Genomic DNA, 21,855 nt, shown 5'->3' with positions numbered 1-21,855 from the left:
CAGATATGTGCTAAAATGTTTTCAGGCAATGATTAAGAAGCATATTATCATGTGTATAATACATTTCTCTGCCCAAGTTTGAGTAAAAATAGAAATTTGATATCACTAGCTAAAGCTGATACATATTTGTATATTATGTAATTACAGAATTATGTAATACTGTAATTCAAGGACACTTGTTGGATTAAATTTTAGGCTGTACCTAGAAGACTGATATAGAATTAAAAAGCCCAGAGGCAAAGATTCAAGGACATAGTTCTTGATAAGACAGCTTTATTACAGATACTAATAAAGCTATTAGTATCAAATAAACCAACTCCATGACTCATACCAATAGTGTCACATCTAGTACAGCCAAGATTCAAATCTTATGCCTCTTCTTCCTACTTGTGTGCCAGAATAATTGACTGAGGGCAATGTACTGTATTTATAATAGCAGAATTTTGATTTAGGCCTTTTGTTTCTGGTCTTGCAATTTCTAATTCTCACATTAAGCATCATTCATTGTGAGCTCAAATTGAAACTTTCCTTGCATTAATGCTGATAGTTATTAAGAATGAAAGCAGACTGAAAACAGAACAGCGCCTGGACTGAGCCTTGTGCTATCAATTCCTTAGAAGGTGAGGTGGTTTAAAATAAAGCCTAGGGGAAGCTGAATCTTTTTACTTTTTTTTTAAAAATCTGTTTTACTACTTATTTTATCATATCCTCATTTAGTAGAAAAAACTTTGAATAAAAAGGGGAGAGGAGAAATACATAAAAGGGAGATAGGAAGTAAATGAAGAATAGGAAAACAGTTAAGTTCTATCAAATTAACATTTTTAAAAAAATAGATGCTTCAACAAATGTAAGTGAACAGGCAACATCAAAACTATACTACACAGGATATTTTTCCTCAGTAGTTTTTGGTCCATGTTATGTGGTGGAATGGTGCAGGTTTCTGAGACGGGCTAATTCCTGATTGGCCTTTATAGTCTGATTAATAAGATATTCACTCTCTTGTCCCACCTCTGCCAGTCTGAGATCAAATTCCACTACCGTCTTGTTATCAGACATGCCTTCCAGCAATTGCTTCCCTCCATCCTGAAACCAATAAAGAGACTTAAGATGAAGACCAAAATAGCCTTTCACAACCTAAACGTTACTTCAAAATCTACAAAAGTAGCCTGAAGAGCTACTTGAGATATTGTAAAATGTGCACATATTTTCCCCCAATCCATAACTCATTTTCACCTAATGCCTCTAAGAAGTTTCTATAACTGAACTCTTTTCCAGGTATGTCATGCTGAAAAAAATGGGTTTGGCTTCATTCTAGCTCAGTTCCAGTGTTCCTCTGAACTTTCAGGGCACTCAAATTCTTTCCCAAAACCAAGACTGAAATTATGTCCTTCCTCTGGGGGTGGTTGGGCTTTCAACTCTGTTGTATGGAGAATCAGAGCAGCCTAGAATATTTCTCAGGAAGACTCAGCTGCACTGAATAGTTTTTAAGATCAAGAACAGAGTAAAAGGTAGTTTGGGTATTTTTTTATTTTGAGTTACTGTGATCCCAAATCTGTGTCCATGACACCACCCTTTTAAATTGCTGCAACTTAAAGATAACTGCTGACATAATGGATTATGGATTATGCTCTCAGTCATAAAGATGCAACGACAGCTAAATATTCCTATTGCTTCATTATGTTGTCAGGAGATAATAAAGGATTTACTTAGAAAATACTAGGTGGTTATGGTAGGCAATTTTTCAAAGCTTTGACATGCAAGAAGAGAGAATAAAAATCCATTAATTCCTTCAATTCTAATGCACCTATGCAGGTCCATAAAAACAATATTGGCATAATGAGAATTATCAAATGACACCAAGACACATGTGCTACTAGATAGGTGACAAAGAAGTCAGGAATATTATTGAAATTGAGGAATGAAATCAAGCCAGTGATCCTTTGACAGGAGCTGATGTGTCTTCATTAATTCCCTATTCTGAATTCTATTACTATTATTAATGCTATGCTTTTAAAATGAAGACATCAATCACAAAATTAGATTAATGGTTATATATACCGGTAATAGTCATCTGGAAACTGAGAATACTTCTCATTTGTATTTTTTACATGAAATCTTTTCGGTTATCAAAAGATGTATTGCCATTTCTTGAAAACTTATTCAACTGCATAGTCACAAAGAAGGTATCTTATTGATATTTTAGTTGTATTCTGAAATTATATTAATGTTATAACGAATGTGTGTATTAAGTATTTGGTGTATAAGCTACTGGAATGCTAATAGTCTAAATCAGTCTAAATAGTCTAAATAGACTAGTACTGGTCCGTGGCATGCTAGCAACTGGGCTGTGCAAGCAACCGAAGCTCCACCTATGGGATGTAGGCAGTATGTGAAACCACACTCTCTCTGATCCACAGAAAAACCTCTCTCCATGGAATCGATCCCCGGGGCCCAAAAAGTTGGAGGCTACTGGTCTACATACTAGTTTGACTGTCAAAATAGGGAAGAGACGTAAACTAAGAATCAAGCAATGTCTGAAATCCAAGGAAAGCAACAAAATGCTTCTGTGAAAAGCCAAGCTTGGCAAATGCATGCAACTTAATGTTACAATGAAAACATTATGGAAGTAAGGAAAATACATATTTTAATCAAAGTAAAATGGTGTTTAATGCTGAATTGCAAAAGTATGTATTTACAGAAGTAAACCAGACTGATTTGTTCACTGATTTGATTCCTGCAACAAAGATTACTTCTGCAGTACTATAAGTTTAGCCTATAAGCCTAGAACTACCAGGTCAGAACATTTTTTTTTATCGTGTCTAGTTCTCAGAGACTCCTTGGAAAAGTCGTGCAGTTTTCTTGGAAAAGTTTTTTAGAAGTGGTTTGCCATTGCCTCTTTCCTAGGACCGAGAGAAAGTGACTGGCCCGAAGTCACCCAATTGGCATCATGCCCAGGTCTGGGAGTAGAACTAGGTCACCTGATTTTCAACCTGATGCCTTCATTATTACACCAAACTTGCTCTCTGGGTCAATATTTAATCTGCCACAGAATGATAAAGAAATTTACTACGTCTGAATAGAATATATTGTATTATAGTATTTTAATCTGCAGATACAATTGCAAGTCGAGTAGACTATTTTCTCAAAACAAAAGCCAACTTTAGATCAAAAGGACTCCTTATTGTGTCACATAGTTCTCAAATAGTTCTCCATTGAGTTCTCAAATGAGATAGTTCTCAAATATAGTTCTCAATTGAGAGCAATAATGCGGAGTCACCTTGCTCCTCACATTTCTGGTTTTCCAGCACAGAGGCATTTTTTGCTTTGCTGCCTATTTTGGGCCTGAGCCACATTTTTAATTTATTTTATCTGGTTTGTCAATTGCTTACAAGATAATAGGTATAAGTAAAAACATAGTTATGAATACATGGATACATATAAGAAAAATAAAAGGAACAATAGGACAGGGACGGTAGGCACGTTGGTACGCTTATGCACGCCCCCTATTTATTTATTTATTTATTTATTTATTTATTTATTTATTTATTTATTTATTATTTACTATTTATTTATTTATTTACCTATTTATTTACCTTAGCAAATAACTAACATAGAAAGGGATCTTTTAGAGCAGCGGCCCCCTATCTTTTGGGCACCAGGGACCAGTTTCATGGAGAGAGGTTTTTCCACAGACCGGAGAGGGCATGGTTTTGAAGGCTGCCTGCATCCCAAGGATGGGGCTTCGCTTGATTGTGCAGCCCTGTTTCTGGCATGCTGCGACCTGGTACTGGTCCACGGACCAGAGGTTGGGGACCCATTTTAGAGGTCCTTGCCAAGAAATGCTCAAGGACTGCGGGAATAAAATAATCTACCTTCCTTTTTTCTTTATCAGCATAACTTTATCGATATTCCTATTTGTCAGGGTCTCCAATTGGCAGATGTTGCATAAAAATCCTGCATTTTTTTTAAGATAGCCAAAGACTGAGGAAAATAAGGTGAAGTTTTATCTACCGGCCTTGTTTTCTACAGGAAGAAAAGTCAACTGCTCTCTGCTAAGAACCTGTCTCTGTAATGCCTTTTATGTCTGGGAATTCTGAATGTCTAAGCCAGACCAATATTATGTCCCAGTTTTATCCTCCAGATCTAATTTCCTGACAAAATTGTAAGACAATACTTAAAAAAAAAAAAATCTAAGCACTGCGTAAGAAGCATATACTCCCATTTCAGAAAGGTTACCTACTAGTCCAATGTGATTGCAGGAGAGGTTGATATGAGACAAAGCAGTGTTCTGAGCCAAGACTTGAGAGAAAAGGGTGGCTGTTGGCTCTGACAATTCATTGCTACCCAAGTGAAGATTCGTCAGTGTGCTGTTAAGCAGCAGGGCATGGCAAATGGCTTGGCCTCCTTCATCCTCAATGCAGTTGAGGCGGAAATTGAGGGACGTCAAAACAGCATTCTTTGACAGCGCATGAGCTATAGCCTGGGCTCCTTGAGCCCGAATCCTGTTATCACAGATGTTAAGTGTTACCATCTTACTGTGGTTAATTAGCTTGCCAATAGCTCGTGCTCCTCTGTCTGAAATCAAATTGTGGGATAAGTTTAATTCTAACAATGAAGGGTGGTTTAATAGGTGCTGGATCAGGATCCTAGCTTTATCGTCATCCACTTTGCTCCGGGTCAGCTTGAACACCTGCAAAAACACAATCAGGTCACATGCATGTAATAAAGATATTAACATATTTCCAGTAAGACACTTTCCCCCCCCACTCTAGATGCCTAAAACAAGGGTGGGCAGGGTACTTGATGGCTAAGGGCAAAACTTATTATTTTTGGAACAGTTGAGGACCAGGTCAAGTACACCTGTGAGAAGGGGTGGATTTGGAGGACGAGGGAATGGATCTCGCCCCTCCCCAGTGATATACTTATTTATAAAGTGGCAAAACTGGTGAGAAACTGTGGAATAAATTTTAAAAAAATTATGGTTCAAGGGCTGGACATTGGGCCAAAAAATGAGGATTTGAATCCCACAGAGTTTTGAGTCTGATGGAGTCTATCTTGTCCTAGAAAATTATTTGTTTCTATTTCATTCCATTACCCATATTTTGTGGGAGGAGGGAAATCACATTATCAGTTATGCAACAGCATCAGAACAGCAGGGTTTATATTGGCATTTAAATAACCAATAAAGAAAATGTGATTGTGCCTTAGATACTCAAAGCAACTGGCATCCACATAATATTACTTGAATGTTACTGGCATGTAGGCAGTTATGTAATTTCCTTTGCCTTTTCACCCTCCCCGAGCCTCCGCGCGGGCCCTGCACTTACTTGGCATCAAAACGGGCCATGTGGGGACTCCTGGAAGGGGTGGGGGTGGGGCAGGCAGGGCCAGCCAGGGGTGAGATTTGCCAGTTTGCCAAACTGGCCATAAAACTAGCTATGGGTTTTCCCGAACCAGTAGCAACCCACCCCTGATCACAGAGAGGTGTTACTTTCCCACCGAAGTGATACCTATTTATGTATTCACATTTGCATGCTTTTGAATTGCTAGGTTGGCAGGAGCTGGGGCGAGGTCTGTAACTCACCCCATCGCGCAATGCTCAGGTCTTAAACCTGGGATTTAGGCTTTCCAGCCGACAAGCCCAGCATCTTACCATGGAAGAACTGGGTCAGACCATGATTCAGGCTAGTTTACAATTTTGAGAAATTCTCATTTTATGTTTAAGATTACATAAGACTGCATTAGAAAAATTACTTTTAGAGTTGGGCATTTCTTAATAGCATTGGCCAGTGAGCAACAATCTCGATAAGTGAATTCAAAAAGATTCCATTCAAAATTCATGCCACAGTCTTTAACACCGTATGAAAGATGCAGTTCCTCAAGATGAGGGAGTACAGGAACAAGCAGGCTCAAGTCAAAATGGTCCATAGAAGGTTCGTCTATTCCAGCATCACTTTCAGTATCAGAGACATCTTCCTCTTCCTTTTTTTGATCTAGCTTCACTGGTGGAAGGAACTGGTCAATCTCTAGTTTTTTTACGTATTCCTTGCAGAGTGGAATGAGGTCGAGAACTTCATTGGGATTAGTAGCATCTGGAATGTAAAACTTCAAAATGTTTTCCACATGGCGTTCAAAAAACATCCGTTTCCAACTGTTTCCATAGGCGGATACATCGCAAACTGTCCATCTTCCAGTACAGCACCGTTTCCAGTAGCCTTCATCGCTGATCAAATTTGCAGTCACCTTAAGGGGTAGGCTTGTAGAAATCTTTTCTAGCACTTTCTTTTGGTGATCAGGAAGTAGCCTTTCCAAGATAGGATTGTCTGGTTGGAAAGAAATTTCAAGGGATTATAGAGAGCTTTTGACCAATTTATCTGTATGTCACTTAGAGTAGGCTTAGAGCAGGGGTGTCCAACCTTGGCAACTTTAAGACTTGTGGACTTCAACTCCCAGAATTCCTCAGCCAGCAAAGCTGGCTGAGGAACTCTGGGAGTTGAAGTCCACAAGTCTTAAAGTTGCCAAGGTTGGACACCCCTGGCTTAGAGTATGATGTTTTAGTATGTCTTCCATCAAAAAAAAAAAATCTTCCCAGTTTGGTGAGTATGATGAGAACATTATTTAGAATATTTAGTTGTCTTCACAAAACTACCATTCTCAGGCAGAGGAATAACTTAAATCATTAGGGTTCATTTACCATGTTACAGCAGAGATGGCAATTATTCAAATTAAGCAAAATTATGAATTAAATGAGTTGACTAAGCAATGTTAGCAGGGATTTGGTTTGTGGTACAACTGTTTAACAGATTTTAAAAAGTCATTCCATCTAATTTCCTTTTTCCTCAATTGACACTCAATAATAGATATTTCCAAGCTGTATTAAATGACACTTCTTCAGCAACTTAAATTTATATCGAAAAGCTATGTGACTTACTTTCAAAATTGTTGATTATGTGCTGGATGCAGAGCTCTGTGAGCTGTGGAACTATGGCTAGATTCCATTCAGGATCTTCAGCAATAAGCCGTCTCATTCGTCGGGGATTAGCTGCAGGATTTTTTATTGTTACATGACTTGGAGGAGGGACGGTACTGACTTCTGTAGGTACGTTTTCCTGCATCCTGCTGGGGTGCTGTAATGTTTCTCTGTCCTCTAATTAAAATGGAAGAAAGTTCTGTGCAAACTGGATAGACAATAACGTTCTACAGCTACTACACCTTGAAGAAATATTTACAAAAAAGAACCAAAAGTCAAAATAGACATGACTATTGTGGTCATAAATCAAGGATAACCTGTAATTGCTGGTTATATTGGGTAACTACTAAAGACCCAAGTTAAAAAATAATATGCAAACAAATAAGTATGTGCTTTATTGATTATAGAAAAGCCTTGATAATGTCATCATGTCAAGTTGTGGAATGACCTTGAAGAACCACTGGGAATCCCAGAACCACTGGGATGCAAAATCCATATATGCAAAATCCATACATGGGACAGAAAGCCACAGCCTGGACAGAATATAGCAAAGCAGAGTAGCCTAAGAGTAAGACAAGGCTGTATACACATTCCTTAGTCCTTGGCTTCTCCTGTTTATTTTACTTATGTGCTGAATACTGTATATATTGAAGGAAGTTGGAGTGGAAGAAGAGAAATGTGGTATCAAAAGTGGAGAAAGAAACATCAATAACCTACATTATGCCGATGATACTTCTCTGATATCTGAAAATGCAAATGATCTGGATGGAAGATCTGCACACAAAACTGGACAGAATGCTTCTATTAATGTAGCTTCAGGTTTTACTGCCATTTTAAGCTGCTGCATCACTCTGCTTGCTGATGTCCAGCTGTTAGTTCACTAGAAGCTCTAAATTCTTTTCTCCCGTGTATTTTTTTCCTAACCTTTTTGAATAATTGGTCATATTAACCAATCCCCTTTGCTTGGCATCATCCAGATTAAAAATGCATCCCTTTCATTTCATTCTTTCAGTTTCTTGTAAAGATAGCAAACAGCAAAAGCCAAATATAGAGTTTTGGGAGACTATACTTTTCTCCAGATCAGTGCAGAACCATTTATTAAAACCCTTTAGGTTCAGTTGTTCAACCATTTGTAAAACTATTAATATGTAGTACTTTTTATGTTATATTTATTTATCATATCCACAATAATATGACAGACTTTGGCAAATATTTCACAGATCAATTTTTACTATATCCTTATCATTTCCTTGATATATTAAACTAGTTACTCTGTCATAAAAAGACCTCTTTTAGACATCCTTATGCTGACCAAGGAAACGTCAGAAATTCTTTTCTAGTCACAAACATTAACCATCTGTTCTAATACTTACTCAGGAGACAGTAAACTAGTCGGTAATTTTCTGGACAGTAAACTAGTCAGTAATTTTGTTCTTCAGGAGACAGTAAACTAGTTGGTAATTTCCCTTTGTTTCATACTATGACTATATTTGCTCCTTTTCAGTCCTCTACACCAGAGGTCTTGAACCTTGGCCACTTTAAGACTTGTGGACTTCAACTCCCAGAATTCTCCAGCCAGCATAGCTGGCTGGAGAATTCTGGGAGTTGAAGTCCACAAATTTTAAAGTGGCCAAGGTTGGAGATCTCTGCTCTACACCCTCTCCAAGATTTTCAAAGACTACAATCAACATTTCTGAAATCAGTTCTCCAGCTTAATGTCTATGGAGATTCTCAGTCATCCAGGTCATGGTTGTCCTAAAGGTGCTTTTTCAAGAGGCAACTGGACTTTCCGGACCAGAAAATCCAGTTGCCTCTTGAAAAAGCACCTTTGGGAGTTCTCCTGCTTGCTCCCTATCTGAAACAAATGAGCTAGAATTTTCCTGAATTCTGATTGCCTGAACACTGCCCTTTCTCTCAGCCCTAGGAAGAGGGCAATTTTCATGTGCTTTTGATTCTATGCCTCTGTTTATACAACCAAGGATTGTATTCACTTTTTTTTTGGCTGCTGCTGCACACTTTTGGCTCATGTTTAAGTGATCGTTCACAAGGACTCTAAGATTCCTGTCACAGTTACTGTTTTTGAGCCAGGTTTTATCTACTCTGTACTTGTGCCTTTGGTTTTTCCTGCCTAGGTAAAATCTTGCCAAGAGCTAGTACAAGCAGTCACTAAAAGCCAAGACTAACTAGAAGGCATCAAAGAAAACAAAAACAAAAATAAATGTGAAGAATGGAAATCTAAAAAAAGCTATCTCCTGCCCCTTGCTAAAAATAACGAAGAAAATATTCTTACTTCACTACTGATAATGGTATTACAAAGACTTCCTTGATCACATTCCTAGCACATAGTAGGTGTTGTAGCAAAGTAATGAAATATGATGGTAATTTTTAACTCGCAGGCATCTGGCGGAGGGGAAGCCTGGAGCCTCCTCCAAGCAGCCTGCCTGCGGGCCTGCCAGGCTTTCCCTCCGCCGTGCGGCTTGGGGCCAGGTGTGAGCGCCCGCGAGGAAAAGGAAGCCGCAAGTTGCTGGGAAGTTGCTTGGGTTTCCGGGGCTTCCAGGCTTAAACTTTGCACAGGCAAAGTTTGCAGGCGGGAGCGTCTTCCCGCCGAGGAGCGGGAAGTGTTCCGCCCAGCAGGCGGGCTGCTTGGAGGAGGTGACCGGCGGCGCTCCAGGTTTCCCCTCCGCACGGCTCGGGGCCAGGCGCGAGCACCCGCGAGAAAAAGGAAGCCGAAAGTTGCTGGGAAGTTGCTCGGTGCTGGGAGCAGGCTTTTAAAGTGCCGCCCGAGCAAAGTTTAAGCAGCCCGCCCGCCCGCCGGGCGGAACCCTTCCTGCTCCTCGGCGGGAAGACGCTCCAGCCTGCAAACTTTGCCTTTGCAAAGTTTAAGCCTGGAAGCCCCGGGAAAAAAAGGGGATCGGCGGGGACTCACCTTCGGAGAGGTCGCACTCGAAGGTGATTTCAAACTCCCAGCCGAGGCCTTTGCAAAGTTCTTTTCTTTCCTACCCCGAGAGCGCTCTGCACTGTTTTGCAGCTTTGGGGGCCACGCGGCACAGGGCAATATGCCACACCCAGCGATTTTTTTTCAGGGGCGGGCCGGATTGGACAGACCAACGGGCCGGATGTGGCCCGCGGGCCGTAGTTTCCCCACCCCTGGTCTAAGGTTAAAGTTTTTGGGGTTTGGGGAAGAAACTACAGAGTCGGGTAGAGTATTCCAGACATTGACCACTCTATTGCTGAAGTCGTATTTCCTGCAATCAAGTTTGGTGCGGTTTACTTTGAGTTTGTATCTATTGTGTACTCTTGTGTTGTTATGGTTGAAGCTGAAGTATTCACTGACAGGTAGGACATTGCAATGTATGATTTTATATACCATGCTTAAGTCAGACCGAAGACGGCGTAATTCAAGGTTTTCTAGTTCTAGAATTTCAAGTCTGGTGGCATAAGGAATTCTACAACGAGTAGAGGAGTGGAGAACTCTTCTTGTGAAATATTTCTGGACTTTCTCAATTGTGCTAATATCAGATACGTAATGTGGATTCCAGACTGATGAACTGTATTCGAGTATTGGTCTAGCAAATGTTTTGTATGCTCTGGTTAGTAGTGTGATATTACCAGAGAAAAAGCTACGTAGGATTAGGTTAACATCTCTTAATGCCTTTTTGGCTATGTAGTTGCAGTGGGCTCTAGCACTTAGATCATTAGAGGTGAGTATTCCAAGGTCCTTTACAGAGCTTGGGTCATCAACAAGTTCTTGATTATTCAGCTTGTATTTTATTTTCTGATTTTTTTGCCAATATGTAAGACAGCATTTATTTGTTGAGATTTGAAGTTGCCATTTGTTTGACCATTCTGATACATAGTCAAGATCTTTTTTGTAGGGTAGCAGTATTGTCTGTGGTATTGAACAGCTTTACGTCATCAGCGAAGAGAACGCAATTGCTCTTAATATGATCACAGAGGTCGTTTATGTAGAGTATGAAGAGAGTTGGTCCTAGAACACTGCCTTGGGGGACACCACTATTGACAGGTACTGGATTTGATAGGACGCTTCCGATTTTGACCATTTGTTGTCTGTTTGACAGGAATGCTTCTATCCAGTTATTCAGTTGTCCAGAGATACCATAGGATTTTATTTTTAGGAGTAGTTTATCGTGTACCACTGAATCAAAGGCTTTACAGAAGTCTATGTAGATTGCGTCTATTGCTTTGCCCTGGTCGAGTTGTGTTGTCCATATGTTTTTGCAGTGTAAGAGTTGTAGATTACAGGATAGTTTTTTTCTGAAACCAAATTGTTTATTGGAGAGTAGGTTATTTGTCTCTAAGTGGAGGATGATGGATTGGTTAATAATTGATTCCATGACTTTACAGGTGACGCAGCATAAGGAGATTGGCCTGTAATTTTCAACTAGGCTTGGGTCTCCCTTTTTGAAGATGGGGATGACTGTGGCTTGTGACCATAGGTTAGGCAAGGAGCTGGTCCTGAAAGATTTTTCAAAGATTATGCTTAGAGGTTTGGCTATTGCAGTGGATAGCTTTCTTAAGAAGTAGGCACATATTCCATCCGGTCCAATAGATAGAGATGGTTTTAGATTGCGTAGTGATTTTTCGACATTGTCTTCTGTGAAATCGATATGTATTAGATCATTATTGTTATCTGTGGTACGGCTAGGAAATACTGGGCATGATCCATTGCTGTTTACAAATACTGAGCCGAAGAATGTGTTAAAGATGTTGGCTTTAATGGTGTCGTGGTTGCAGTCTTTACCATCAGGTCCTAACAAGGGAGGGATGGACCTTGAGTCTTTTAGTTTGTTGTTTACAAAATTGTAAAAAGCACGGGTGGAATTGGTGCTTAGAAGGTTTTCCTCTTGTTTAATGTGATAATTGATGCATTCGGTCTTTATCTGGTGGCATAAATTTTTGTATCGGTTTTTGAAATTGGCAACGTGACCAGTTTTGTTTTTCCTCCAGAGTGATCTCTTTTGGATTGAAGTTTCCTTATTGATATGGGTAATCTGCTTTTTGTTTTGTTTTGGGAGTTGTTGTTGGTACATATAGTTTGATGACTCTTTTGACTTCAAGTAAAAATATGTTGTAATGGTCTTCAACAGTATTGCATCCAGTGAATAGAGATTGCCAATCCAGGGATGAGAGATCGTTGTCTATAAGATCATAGTTGCCTTTTTGAAGTTACAATTGGGGATTACATCATTGTGGTGATTTTTGTGTGGACGTATGTTGAGACAAAAGTCAATCATATTGTGGTCACTACTGGAAAAGGGTTCTTTAGTTTGTATTCCGTAAATTAAATTCAAACTATTGCAGAAGATGAGATCGAGGCAGTTGTTTAGTCTAGTGTTGTTGGTTACTAGTTGTTCCAGTCCCAGATTTGTAATAGCATTGTAGAAGGTTGTGTGTATGATTTCAGTTGTACAATCATTTAGGGTCCAATCAATATGAGGTAGATTGAAATCACCAAGAAAGATAAAAGGGTATGGGCAGGATGCAGCCCATGTTAGTAATGTATTTAGCTTGTTTACATGTTCGATGTCATAATCAGGTGCTCTGTAACATAGTAAGAATCGAATTGTGATATTTAAGGATAGTTCACAGATGATGGTCTCAGGAAGAGCAAGCTCCTGGGTAACTTGGATATTTTTAGATGTAAGGATTTTTATAGAATATAGCAACACCACCTCCTCGACGATTTTCACGATCTGATCGGTAAACATGATAGTCTCTTACTGTGGTAATGGAGTCGGGAGAGATGCATTGAGCCATGTTTCACAGACAAATATAATGTCGAAGTTAGCCATATTTAGGAGGATGAGAAATTCAGGTATTTTATTCACGAGGCTTCTTGCATTGAGTAGTTTGCATTTAAGGCCGGCAGTAGTTGGAATTGAGGTAGTTGGGGGCGTGCGTGCCTAGTCTTGGGTGATGGTGGATCGGTTGAGGTAGGGTTGTGGTTGAGGGTAGAAGCTGAGTATTGGGTTGCGTGGCTTACTTTTGATACAGTCAGCATGGTAGTCAATGTACAGGTCCTTCTCTCCATTGTCTAGACGGTTTTTGAGTTCAATGCGGAGTGCACGGGAGGCGGGCACGTTGCTGTATGGTTAGGTCAGGGCAGCAACGAAGGTTCTTATGGTTGGTGTTGGTTTTGGCGAGTGAGTTTATGGTATAAATGAATTTACGTTTGCTTGATTCATTTTTGCAAATGACCCTGCACAAGCGTGGGGCCACAGAGCCGTCTCTATTTTTGAGCTCTTGGTCGATGCGGGAAATGTCAAGTATTTCATCAGCGGAGATGGTTGATGCTTGATAATCTCTGATGATGTTTCGGACAGTTGTGATGTCATCATTGACATTGATGTCCTCTAGACAAAATAAGATGGCGTTTGGACGTTTCCGTTCACGCTCAACGGCTTCTCTGAATGTAGCTTCAGGTTTTACTGCCATTTTAAGCTGCTGCATCACTCTGCTTGCTGATGTCCAGCTGTTAGTTCACTAGAAGCTCTAAATTCTTTTCTCCCGTGTATTTTTTTCCTAACCTTTTTGAATAATTGGTCATATTAACCAATCCCCTTTGCTTGGCATCATCCAGATTAAAAATGCATCCCTTTCATTTCATTCTTTCAGTTTCTTGTAAAGATAGCAAACAGCAAAAGCCAAATATAGAGTTTTGGGAGACTATACTTTTCTCCAGATCAGTGCAGAACCATTTATTAAAAACCCTTTAGGTTCAGTTGTTCAATCATTTGTAAAACTATTAATATGTAGTACTTTTTATGTTATATTTATTTATCATATCCACAATAATATGATGAGAGACTTTGGCAAATATTTCACAGATCAATTTTTACTATATCCTTATCATTTCCTTGATATATTAAACTAGTTACTCTGTCATAAAAAGACCTCTTTTAGACATCCTTATGCTGACCAAGGAAATGTCAGAAATTCTTTTCTTGTCACAAACATTAACCATCTGTTCTAATACTTACTCAGGAGACAGTAAACTAGTCGGTAATTTTCTGGACAGTAAACTAGTCAGTAATTTTGTTCTTCAGGAGACAGTAAACTACTTGGTAATTTCCCTTTGTTTCATACTATGACTATATTTGCTCCTTTTCAGTCCTCTACACCCTCTCCAAGATTTTCAAAGACTACAATCAACATTTCTGAAATCAGTTCTCCAGCTTAATGTCTATGGAGATTCTCAGTCATCCAGGTCATGGTTGTCCTAAAGATGCTTTTTCAAGAGGCAACTGGACTTTCTGGACCAGAAAATCCAGTTGCCTCTTGAAAAAGCACCTTTGGGAGTTTTCCTGCTTGCTCCCTATCTGAAGCAAATGAGCTAGAATTTTCCTGAATTCTGATTGCCTGAACACTGCCCTTTCTCTCAGCCCTAGGAAGAGGGCAATTTTCATGTGCTTTTGATTCTATGCCTCTGTTTATACAACCAAGGATTGTATTCACTTTTTTTTTGGCGGCTGCTGCACACTTTTGGCTCATGTTTAAGTGATCGTTCACAAGGACTCTAAGATTCCTGTCACAGTTACTGTTTTTGAGCCAGGTTTTATCTACTCTGTACTTGTGCCTTTGGTTTTTCCTGCCTAGGTAAAATCTTGCCAAGAGCTAGTACAAGCAGTCACTAAGAGTCAAGACTAACTAGAAGGCATCAAAGAAAACAAAAACAAAAATAAATGTGAAGAATGGAAATCTAAAAAAATGCTATCTCCTGCCCCCTTGCTAAAAATAACGAAGAAAATATTCTTACTTCACTACTGATAATGGTATTACAAAGACTTCCTTGATCACATTCCTAGCACATAGTAGGTGTTGTAGCAAAGTAATGAAATATGATGGTAATTGAAGGCATCTGAGGGGACATGTCACAAAAATCATAATGATCATGACATCACAATTTAAACTCTGACCCACATGCTTAGAATATCAAGATATATTATACACAAACAGTAGGGGCTTCAATACCATTGCTGCATTGCCACATTAACTTTTTGAAAACTTCTAACCAGGGGTGGGATTCTACCAGTTTGCACCTATTCGCTAGAACTAGTTGTTAACATTCTAAGCAGTTTTGAGAACCGGTTGTTAGAAGAAATTACTGGCCTAATCCTGTAAGGAAGGCAGGAAGGAAACATTCTGGTGTTGCTTACAGAAACTGCCTCTCCGTTAACCCTTATTACATTCTTGGCAGGACTAGACTTCCTGTCTCTGGAACTTCTCTGGAGTTTTTTTCCCTTCCTTTGTTGGTACTTTACTTGTGTGGAGTGACCATTCAAAGTTACAATGGCACACTTACGACTGTTGCAACATCCCCACAGTCATGAGAGGCTAGGTGAAGAGATGCGTGCCTCGATGTGAGTGATGTTGAGTTGCCCATACCCAGCCAATAACATGACCATGTCCACCCAGTGACATGACCACCAAGCCACACCCACCACCTAAGCCATGCCCACAGAAGCGGTTGTTAAAAAAATTGAATCCCACCCCTGCTTCTAACCCCTAAAGTCTAACTCAACTACACATTTTTATTGCTTCCACTTATCTGGCCACTGTGATCAGCATTACACTAGTGACATTTTGTTGCTCTTATCTCATTGGTATGGATGGCCAGATAAGTTGAGTACAGCTAGTACTTATATAAAGATTTGAGAAGCAAAATCCATGTAAGTTACTAGATAAAAGAGAAAAAAAAACCCTCTATCTGCTAGCAGTTTTATGAAAGGCAAGAATGTAGAAATTATTTAAATTAAAATTAAATAATTAAATTATGTATAAATTAAAACGTGAACAATACAACAATGTAGGTTTATGATGGAAAGGTATAGTATACAGAATTATTTCACAAGAAATAATTTGTCATATTTCACATGATTTTAATTCTATGCTTCTGTTTATACTACCAAATATTGTATTAGCATTTTTGGCTGCTGCTGCACACTGCTGGTTCATGTTTAAGTGATCATCCACTAGGATTCCAGGGTCCCTTTCACAGTTACTGTTTTTGAACCAGGTTTCATTTAATCTGTACTTGTACCTTTGTTTTTTCCTGCTTAGATGTTTTGCACATTAAATTTCATGTTGTTGGTCCATTGTTAAAGTCTGTCAAGGTCCTTTTGGATCCTGAGCTTGCCTTCTGAGGTGTTAGCTATTCCTGCCAACTTAGTATCATCTGCAAATTTGATGAGTTCCTCTTCTATTCCCTCATTAAGTCATTTATGAAGATATTGAAGAATACTGGGCCTAAGACAGAACCTTATGGTACCTCACTGCTTACTTTCCTCCATATGGATGTAGTACCATTAAGGAGTACTTGTTAAGTAAGGTTTGTCAGTCAATTACAAATCCATCCAGTGGTGATGCGCTGTCTATCACACATTTTTCTAGTTTACCAAGAAGTAAATTGTACTCTACTTTGTTGAATGCCTTGCTGAAGTCTATACGATGTCGACAGCATTTCGCTGGTCTACAAATTTTGTAAAAGAATGAAATAAGATTGGTTTGGCGGGGTCTGTTTCTAACAAACCCGTGCTGGCTACTAGTTATAACTTTGTTTCTATATGTTCACAGATCTGTTTTTTGATTATTTTTCCAGTATCTCCCCAGGTATTGATATTAGGCTGATTGGTCTGCAGATTCCTGAGTCTGTTTCCCTCCTTTTTTTGTTTTTAAATGGGAACCACATCAGGTCCTTTCCAATCCTCTGGTAGTTCCTTGGTGCTCTAGGATTTTAAAAAAGATTTGGTACAATGGTTCTGAAATACCATTTGCCAGCTCCTTCAGAACCCTGGGATGCAATCCATCATACTAATTAATGTGTAAGTTTAAATTTCTGATTCAATGATTTCCTCTGAATTTTAAATCTCCAGTCATTGCAGTGGGAGCTACTTTTATATATACAGTACACACACACACACACACACACACAATTATATATCTCACTGTACACAATTTGCAGCATATGCTGTAATTATAAATTCTATTCATTCTGCAATTTTATAAACTCTTTCTCCTCCCCAATTCATATTGACAGCCTTTGCAAATAAAGGTAATTCTTGCAACATTCCAGCAGAACCTTATCAGTGGAAAACAAATGTCTCTAGTATTTCACCTCATAACTTGCTGTTATCGTGGACTGCTTACAAATGAATTTAAATAGAGCTACAATTGTGGAGTCCTTTGTGTTCTCTGAGCTTGGTTGTGTGCTTGCAGACATGTGGATACCAGACTAGGTAACATCACTGTTGTAATACAACACTTTTTCAACAACATACACCAAGCTCAGATGCTGCACATACACTTATCCAATATTATCAAAGACCTTCTACACACAATATTATTTGGTTCCAAGTTCCAGAGGATGGGGGACAGAGGACTGTGAGAACTGGGAACCAATAATAATAATAAAAAAATCAATATGCAATCCAAATAGTACAATATCCAGCTATTTGAGCCAGTCTGGTGTAGTGGTTAAAGGTGCTGGATTAGGAGCAGGGACATCAGGGTTTTATTCCCCCATGACACAAAGGCCATTGGATGACTTGGAATTTGGAAACAATCTTGTTCTCTTATCCCTAAGAAGGTATTGGTGAACCATTCTGAAAATGTTGCCAAAAAAACCACATGGACCTATCTATGTAAAATCCAGGAGTCAAGATAACTAAAGGGACTATAACAATAACTACAACAATATAGTATTGCATTGGAATGCTTCTTTGCTTGGAATCAGTTAAAAAACAAATAAATATGGATAAATGGATTTTAAAATTAGATTAAAACCCTACACACCTTGCCTCCAGAAGTTGTAAATGCTGTAACACTGGAAGTGTTGAAGAATATATTAGATAACTATTTGTCTGAAGTGGTGTAGGGTTTCCTGCCTAAGCAGAGGGTTGGACTAGAAGACCTCCATGGTCCCTTCCAACTCTGTTATTCTATTCTATTCTAACATAAAATGGGTACTGTAAATTCCCTTGCTTCAATGATCTGAAACAATTTGGTCTGTAGATACCTGAATGTTCATTGATGATCCTGCTAAATAATTAGTCAAAAGAGAGTAAGGCATGTATATTTCATGAAACAAACACACGTTTTCCTGTTTTCTGTTTGTGATACCCTCCAATTTGGCAATCTGAGTCAGGCACTGAAGAATTTTCTTTCATTAAATGTACCTTCCACTCTTAGGATTATTATTATTTTTTGCTCCACAACATAGATTTGAATAGCCAAGAAGAAAATCAGTTGTCATAAAAATATAACAGTGTTGAGCAAGAGAGCATCTGTCCTTGTCAGGAAGATGTCATGGTAAAGGCAAGTAGGGGCTTTTTCCTACATTACTGCCATATTGAGTTTATGTCAGAGTTTGAAAGACAGGAAAGCAGGAGATTTGAATTGCTATTGTGTGGATCATACACAAGGGACATACAGTTCTGACAAAAAGCAGAATTTGTAAAAGAGCTTACTAGAATATTCTGTTAAACAAATATTGTGCATTCATTTGAGGATCAACATTAAAAATATCATTTCATAATTTGTGGGCCTGCTGTGGCTACATTAAAATTTAAAACTAAAAGAAAATATAGCTGTGTCAAAAACTCATTAAAAATTTCAGAGAACCAATGATTTGAGTAGACAGTAAAATCATAGAGCTATTGAAATTTAGGATTACAGAGTTCTAAAATGTATTTTTGTTTTTAGAAATCACATATGTCTCATTCTATCCTGAGAAAATATTCAGTGTGATCATAAATATAACAGAACAAAGTTACTGTTGCTTGAATCAATTCTATGATCAAATGTTGAGGGAACTGAAATTGTGGTGAATCATTTATGATGCTGAACTAATTCACAGAATTTCAGAATGTGGCAATTATATATTATCACCTGAGTTCTATTTCTTTGTTTCCATATTATTTAAATAGGGAAGTAAATACTTTTGCACTTTTCTTTGGTTCAAATTCATCTACATTCATAAATAGAAAAGTATGTACTGATTCCATGCTGCGCATAGACTATGGTCCTGCCAAAGTGTGGAAAAAGTGATAACAGAATAACCCTGTTATTCCAGTCTTTAGTTTCAGGTATGGAAATGCAGAAAAATATTCTTATATCTTTCAAAGGTTAATAGAGTTGAACAGCAATCAGCTACAACCCCTCCACATTATATTTCTATTTAATAAATAGCCTAGCATAAGTACAGTCAGGGTCTCAAAATGATTGTGCTGTGATAGACAGTAAACAAACACATATATTGTTGATTTCATAATTAACAAAAAAATTAAACTTCTACATGTCAGGACAATTTTCCTGAAGAATTTCATCCAGTAGCTTTAGAGACAACTTCAGAAAAGAAGCCAGAAATCCATTAGAATTAATCCACAACATAGTTTGGAGAATTTCATCTATCTTATGAAACAGCATCAAAATAATAGTTTTCAGAAGTGTAATGAGAGACAATAAATTTTGTTTCTAAGTAATAGATCCCTGCGCTAGACAGGATGTTGGACTAGATCAGTGTTTTTAAAACTTGGCCACTTTAAGATGTGTGGATTTCAACTTCCAAAATTCTGCTAGCTGGGGAATTTTGGAAATTGAAGTCCACAGATCTTAACAGTAGCCAAAAACAGTGGACTAGATGAATTCCAAGGCCCCTTAACAGTCAGTAACTGCATGGTTTTACTTGAACTTATTCATGGTACACATCACGACACTATGTAGTGGCTGTCCCACAAAGCAAATACAAGTCGTGTTTGACATATAAGGGGTAAGTTTATGTTTTGTGACAGCTGATGGGTCAGCATCATTCAATCAGGCTAAGGAAGAGTAGACTCAGAGGGGAAGTTTAAGGATCTAGTTAGGGGCTTTCTGATGATTCAGCCACAATTCCAGCACTAAATGCACATTGCAAAAAAGCACCACACTAAAAGTAATTCTGAAGTAGGATATTATCTGACACTTTTCAGTTAAGCTATTTATACATATAAGCATCCCTCCATATTAAGAAACCAAATGAACTCCTGGGCTTCAAATGAATGCTTGCTTCTAAGAAGGTGCCTCAACCTGTAATAATTGTGAGTACAAACCATTTCAGAAGTTGGTGATTGTCATCCAAACTTCTGGTGATAATGTTGCTATGAGTCACAACCACAAAATAGCCAGCCATACTTTAGCTTAACATGTGGTTTGAGATGTATGAGTTTATGGAGGGAGTAATAATTCCTAACATGGTGTTAATTCAGTAAATTCAGGGGTGGGTACATAGCTACTGGCTGCAAAGTTTTGATCTTGTGTCTGTGCTAAAAGAATCGTCTTATGATCTAAAAAGAAGAACCAAAATTCTTAATAGTAATAAAAACGTTTCCAATGTCTTCCGGCTACCTATTGCATCCTATTCAGTTATAAACCTCTATTTCCCTTTCATGGGTGGTGACCTAAATTTCAAAGATTTCTTACAACCGAACACTCGTCAAGGGCCCCAAATCGCAAAGCTCCTTCTCTCCGAGCAGGCCGATCCTGATGCCTCCGGCTGCACCAACCAACGGGGTTGCAGGGTTGCCGAGCCGGTTGCTATGATAACAAGAAGCGTTGCTACGGGATCGAAGGAACACTCCGGAGGGCAGGATTTGATCCTGGTTTCTTCTCAGCTGATAGGAGCCTCCTTTTCCCGGTAGAAAAGGGGCGGGGCTTACGCAGTCGCTGGGATCTCTTGTCTTATCTCGGGCTCCTTTGATTCTTCCTCAAAATAGAGAGTTAGCGATCTCTTCCACTGAAATTGTCAGAATTACGTACCCAGCTTTTTCTTTTAAACCCCGTATGCTTCAAGCTAACATTTACATTCATTTTACAATGCATTTTATAGCCAGTGTCATGGTACTTCCCCGTTCAATAATCCACGTTATAAACAAGAAACACTACACATTAATCCGTTTCCCCCCCTATCGGAGTGCAAAGTGCAAGATAGATCCAAGATTGGTATGACTGTTCTTTTTTTGGGGGGATATGCTTAAAAGTTGTGTCTCACAAGTGACCGACTCATTGGTAAGTTGTCACATTCTAGATTTTACCATGCTTACATATGAATTCAGGACACTTAACTGACATATTTAGGTTGTTATATCCCCCCCCCCCCCAATTTGGTCCCTCGTATTGGCTGATGGGAACTATGGGTCAGTGCATCTAGAAAACGGTTGAAGAAACCAGGCCTGTATGATGCAGTCTAGTGAAAGGATCCAAAATGCACATTTAACTCTGGCTCACTGAGACATAATTTATATCAATAAAATGATTTGGCTAGTTAAATTCAGCAAGAACGTTACAGTTGCATGTCTGAATTCCATCACATACAAACACACTTTTTATTCCCAGTTTCTTAAGTGCTGCTTCTTTCTCTTTTGTCACTTTTAGTGTCGAGAGAGAAGTGAAGAGAGCAGTTTCAATTAATAAGATATGCAATGCAATTTTAAAAAAATTATGAAAGAGGGGAAAAAAGGAAATTGGGGGGTGGGGGGTGGGGGAGAAGTCTTAAAAAGACAGAGTGCTTGGAAAATATAAAACACGTAATTTTTGGCCAGGTTGCTTTGATAAGTTCTCCTTTAAGAACATATTTTTTATGTATTGAAATGTATAGGCAACTTTAACTATTCCTTCTGAAAATAATGTTATGACATCAATAGCTGTTTCTGAATCCCTATGGGAATTTATATTGGTCTTTTTTTAAAAAAAACCATGAAGCTGCATAGTTAAGAAAACAAGTATAAAAAAAGCTTAATACCAAATTGGATCTTGGGAAGAGAAAAATATGGATTAGACTGATGAAGCTTGTCCCAGCACTGTTTAAAAGCCATCACAGGCACCAATCTGTC

The 21,855-nt window shown here is 38.7% G+C and overlaps 1 protein-coding gene across 2 annotated transcripts; it reads right to left on the bottom strand.

Moving 5' to 3' along the window:
- Positions 1 to 219: 219 nt before the first annotated feature.
- DRC5 (dynein regulatory complex subunit 5) lies at positions 220 to 20,550 on the bottom strand. 2 transcript variants are annotated; one of them, XM_087952524.1, is made up of 5 exons: positions 20,447 to 20,550; positions 6,932 to 7,147; positions 5,755 to 6,323; positions 4,241 to 4,690; positions 220 to 1,083 (listed from the first exon to the last, which is right to left on the bottom strand). In XM_087952524.1, exons 2-5 carry the CDS (start codon positions 7,113 to 7,115, stop codon positions 916 to 918), a joined length of 1,371 nt encoding a protein of 456 aa, XP_087808650.1. In that variant the 5' UTR covers positions 7,116 to 7,147; positions 20,447 to 20,550; the 3' UTR covers positions 220 to 915. The 2 variants fall into 2 exon arrangements, with proteins under 2 accessions (XP_087808650.1, XP_087808653.1); XM_087952527.1 differs by having other exon boundaries at positions 911 to 1,083; positions 4,237 to 4,690.
- Between the last annotated feature and the right edge of the window lie 1,305 nt (positions 20,551 to 21,855).

Source organism: Notechis scutatus, chromosome 1 (assembly GCF_049901735.1).
Source record: "Notechis scutatus isolate UNSWTSFEM ecotype Mainland chromosome 1, rNotScu1.2, whole genome shotgun sequence".
In the NCBI taxonomy this organism is placed as follows: Eukaryota; Metazoa; Chordata; class Lepidosauria; order Squamata; family Elapidae; genus Notechis; species Notechis scutatus.
The sequence above is the reverse complement of the archived record's forward strand: the minus strand, read 5'-3'. Positions and strand labels throughout refer to the sequence as shown.